Here is a 5,000-nt window from a genome sequence, read left to right as displayed (position 1 = left end):
CATTGCATTAACTCTTTGTAAAAATGCATGCAAAGTAGATTGTGACGTCACATCAGGAATAGACCCACTCCCCTTCTGACTCGGGGCTGGCCTCGCTGGGACTTCGAGTCCGTTCGTTAGTCCCTCATTTAGAGCCCTTTTTTTTTTTTCTTCTCTAAATGGAAGTCACTAAATAAATAAATAAACAAAAGATGCTTGGATTTTCGCAACTTTTGAAGCCTATAAAACGGCAGGATTTGTTAGAAAAAGGAAAAAATGATCGCAATGCGTCTCGAACAGGTGCAAAGATTCATTTAAGCGAAAAAAATATTTTGGGGTTAGGGGCACTTGAAACCTATTGTCTTGTGGCGTTCTCGTAGCTGCTATCGTCCTCCTTGCTTATGCTCCCTAAAGGTGATGTTACACGAGCCGATTTTTAACGCCGATTTTTAATCCATGTGACACGAGACACCTTTTAACGCAACTTTGTTGCGGCAACGGTATGTTACACGAGACGATTTTTAACGCAACATTGCTCGCAACACTTGAACCCAGGCTCCTGCTCGACAAATATGGCGGACAATGAGTTAAGAAGACGGCGGCTGAAAATCATTCAGGTTCTGTTGTTAGTGGACGATTTGGAAGATGAAAAAGGAAGAAATCGGGAACGAATTATTTGGACGAGAAGTTGGATTAGACGGAGGGAACAAACAGGGGTATATCATCAGTTAATAAGAGAGTTAGCTCTTGAAGATGTTGCGTTAAAAGTCAGCGGCGGGGGTGTTACACGCACCAACACCAACAAAATTCGGGCAACAATGTTGCAGGTTTTTGAATCGCTTTCAAAAACCTGCAACATGTTGCCGCAACAAAATGTTGCGTTAAAAATCGCCCTCTGCACCCTGTTACACGAGGCAACTTTTAACGCAACAATGTTGCGTTAAAAACTGGCGTTAAAAGTCGGCTCGTGTAACATCACCTTAATACTCCAAAAACGCAAACAGTAACTTGTGTAAAAATATGGTTTTTTTCCCTTAAATCTTCATCTTTCAAACTGTCTTTAACCAGTAACTAATGGTGTAACCCTTCAATGTCGCAGTTTCTCAGTTCCAAGTCCAGTAAAGCTCAAAAGGTTTTACAATGCAATTTTCAAGACAGTGTTGCACGAAAAAACAACAAATGGTAAAACTTGATTTTTTTCGCACCTCCGTCAATTTTGACAGAAGTTGCAAAGCAATACGTAATAGACCGTATTCATAAATGGCGACCAAGAAATTATTATTTTGTCCTTGTGCTAATCGTCACCGGAAGAGATCCGGCTGATGGCTCTAGACAGGACGAACTGGGGAAAGCTCGTAGCCGACTGCGGTGCAGTCGGCTGAGTGTGTGTGTGTGCTAATCATCCTCACTAGCCTCACTTTGGAGCACAGATTCTTTTGAATTGACCACCACAGCTTGCGTTACGCTTGCGTTATCCCGTTGTCACACAACGCAAGCGAACGCAAGCATAAGCGCAAACACAAGGAAAAGGGAAACTTATGATCTTTGCGCTTGTGCTCATGCTTGCGTCAGGCCCGTTGTCACGGTGAAATAAGCGCTCTTGTGTTTGTGTCGCTAGTGAAAACCAGGCTTAACGGATAATGCAGAGTACCGAGAAAATATGTGCTAAAATTCGTGATGCACGTGCAGCACGATTAAAGCAATGATATCACTGTTTTGTGAAGTTGTTTCTGCTGTCGTCGTCGCAAATTTCCCTTTCGTAAACGGTCGTTGCCATTTCTCAGAACGGTCGTTGCCATTTGAAACGGTCGATGCCATTTATAACGGTCGACTACACACTTCACTTCAAAGAAAATTAAAAGAAACAAACTAAGAAAAAATATTAACAAAAATTAAGACAAAAAAGGAAAAAAAAAACATTTATAAAAGAAAAACTGGAGGAAAAAAAGAGTCCGAAAATTTCAAGACTCGAACTCGGGTTCTTAGCCCTCACCCTAAACAGAACCCTAACCCGAACCCTAACTCATATGACCAGCGAGACACAACTCCCAGTAACCGCAACCTTTTGAGTTTTTAGACCTAATGAGTTTAATTCAGAGCTAAAAAATGGCAACGACCGTTTACGAAAGGGAAATAAGCGTCGTCGACCTCATGTACATGTAGGTTCCGTATATTCTCTTGGTGCAACGTCCACCAAAAGTCGTTTAAACCAAACTAGAATCCTAACTGAGCTTCTCCAACTCGTCGACGTCATTAGTTTCCAGCAGCGAGATTTTCTTGCCAAAATGTTCCTCAATCTTTTTCATTATATTCATGGACCGCGGACCATCAATAAAGTTAACTGCGATGCCATTCTTGCCAAACCGGCCTGTCCGGCCAATCCTGTGTAAGTAAGTCTCAAAATCAGGTTTGCCACTGGGCTCAATTGGCATGTCGTAATTCACCACAACCGTCACCTAAAATGACAGATATGAGAAACTCAGGCTAAGACATTACAATCACACAGATTCGTTTTCCCATCTTAATCCCAGGAGGTACATCTTCCATTAACTTTAACAAGAATGAACCGACAATTCCTCTTTCCGATTAGGTATATACATTTTCTTAGCTAGGAGATTGATCATGATTTATTGATAGTTTTTATATAATGTTTAGATATCTTCCTCAATTCTTTTGTTTTTATATTCTTATTATTAGAAGGCTTTCATTTATTAGTGCACTGAGGGGGAAGGGGTGAAGCATGTGAAGCCCTTCATACATTACCCAATCCCCCTCTATAGCAATGGCAACAATTACATGACCTCCCCCCCCCCCCCCCCACTACTTTATCCAGCATTATATCTCAACCCCACTCTCTCCGCCCGCTAACTTGTAGAAAGAAGTAAGTGAAAGTCAAATATACGAGACCACGACTGGCAGAAACTTGTTGAAGAACGAAAGTTAAGAAAACACTTTATGACCACGAGCTTGGAAAATACTTAAAAGCACACAACCTCTCTTCTACTAAGCGGAGTAAGCAGGAAAAGGGTAAGGGTGGAGCAAGACGTACTTCAGGTGAAAGTAGCAGCGATGATTCGTGCGACTCTAGTGACTCAGACTATACTGATCTCGATGAACTACCCTATCACAAGGCTGCTGCCTAAGAAAATTTTTCCGGAGCCCTTCTGGCTTCCAACATTAAAAGTTAGTAGCCCGAGTCATTTTTTCAAGAGCCCAGAAATAATTAATTGAAAGTGAGGAAGAATCACCTTGTGATAAGGTAGGCGCCCGTTCGGGCTACTCGTCCAGAAATTTGGTCGCCCGCGCTCGCAAGTAAGGCGCCCCAAGCGACCGGGCGACCGTTAGGCACCAGCCTTGTATCATATGAACCCGTAATAACGGGTTACCCTTCCCGCAAGGTTTGGGTCTTTTGCAATTTATCTTCGTCCATTCAAAAACTCCCCTTTAAATAAATACAGGAATATTGTTCTTGTCCACGTGGACATCCTCGTCGTCGTCGTCGCAGTTGTAGTCGTCGAAGATTTTACGAATCAAAAACGTGACCCTCCCCTCCCCTCCCACCAGTTCAATGATGCAATGACTCGGGTGATGCATGCCACATGCATCTCTCTGAATGAGCTTTACGACTGGATAACATGCCACATGCATATGTATTTACCTGTTCAACATCTATTCCCCGCGCACACACATTCGTTGTGATGAGCAGTCTTTCTGTGCCCTCCCGGAACCTGTTCAGCACTGCAAGACGCTGTTCCACTGTGATTTCCCCTGACAAGAGCGCCACCGAGTGTCCCTCTGCAGTCATCTTCTGCGCCAACCACGACACTGCCTTTCGGGTCTAAAAAGATAAGCAAGGGACGTTTACGTATGTTATTCACCGGCCGTAAGATCCGTATAGGGTTAAATCTGTGCTATAGTACGGAGCCCTCGTTTTGTTTTTATGGTTTACTGGATACAATCATATCATACATCATTCTTCCTTCGTTCTGTTGCGTTGCCATTAGTTTAATTTCGAGCACTCCACGCACAAATAACAGACCAACACATCTGAGACCACGCCCCCCAAATCTTTGCGTGGTATTTAAACGTCGCAGGGGAACATTGGGGAGTTTAAGCAAAGACGACGGCTACCGTAATGACAACGCCACAAGGCAAGAATAATTTGTTGGTTAAAAATGGAGAAATGCTCGTGCTGCACGTGCAGCACGAATTTCCGTGCATTTCTTCGCCGTACTCCAAAAACAACGTGAAATCACCAAATTTTAGGTTTTGACGACGACGTGAGCATATAACAATGAAACAGTCATTTTCTGTTTTGACTTTAAAACCGTTCGCACTCATCCAGTTACAAGATAGTTCGCCTGTATTGTACAAGGTGAACAAGAAGGATTAATCGGGAAATACTTGCGATAGCGCTAAGTTATCTTTTGGAATGACGTTTTCGTTGCCGTAGCCGTCGTCTTTGCTTAAACTCCCAATCAAAAGCCTCCGGTTTATCAGTCTCATCAGCGAAGACATTAACACATAACTGTTTGCAAACGACACTGCAAAAGGCAGCACTTACTATACAGTAATTGTGAAACCCCAAAAAAACATCCTAGCACAATGAATCACTTTTAGAACAAGACGCCGACCGGAAAACGCGGCATAAACATACTTTTACTGATGTATGAACACCTACTCAACTTGTCAGTCGGTTCTGACGATAAACCACTAATTTCCGATTTAAATACAATTTAAATCACAAATTGTTAAAGAAAACTACCGTAACACAATACAACTCAACTTTCTCAACACACTCCCCTGTTTGTTCTTGACAAGGACAAACACATTCGTGCAAAGTTGTCTCTCTTTTTTTTTTTAAACTTCTTGTTCCTGCTGAATGACATCATGTACACGTAACCCGGCAGCAACTGCAGCGTCACGCCTTGGTTTGGAAACGCCTGCTTGAGGATTAAGTGCGGCTCCTGGAACTTGGCGATCTACTCTTCTGTCACAAGACAGTTCACGGGGGTATAACT

At 42.8% G+C, this 5,000-nt stretch overlaps 1 protein-coding gene across 1 annotated transcript in view; it reads right to left on the bottom strand.

The window, feature by feature from the left end:
• Positions 1–987: 987 nt before the first annotated feature.
• Positions 988–5,000, bottom strand: part of LOC138051518 (ATP-dependent RNA helicase DDX19A-like) — a 30,440-nt gene continuing 26,427 nt past the window's right edge. Inside the window, exons 9-10 of the mRNA XM_068897740.1 lie at positions 3,638–3,817; positions 988–2,435 (exon numbers count right to left, since the gene is read on the bottom strand). Of these exons, the coding sequence (XP_068753841.1) occupies positions 2,202–2,435; positions 3,638–3,817 (414 nt within the window). The 3' untranslated portion in view covers positions 988–2,201. The remainder of the gene's footprint in view (positions 2,436–3,637; positions 3,818–5,000) is intronic.

Source organism: Montipora capricornis, chromosome 6 (assembly GCF_036669925.1).
Source record: "Montipora capricornis isolate CH-2021 chromosome 6, ASM3666992v2, whole genome shotgun sequence".
In the NCBI taxonomy this organism is placed as follows: Eukaryota; Metazoa; Cnidaria; class Anthozoa; order Scleractinia; family Acroporidae; genus Montipora; species Montipora capricornis.
The sequence above is the reverse complement of the archived record's forward strand: the minus strand, read 5'-3'. Positions and strand labels throughout refer to the sequence as shown.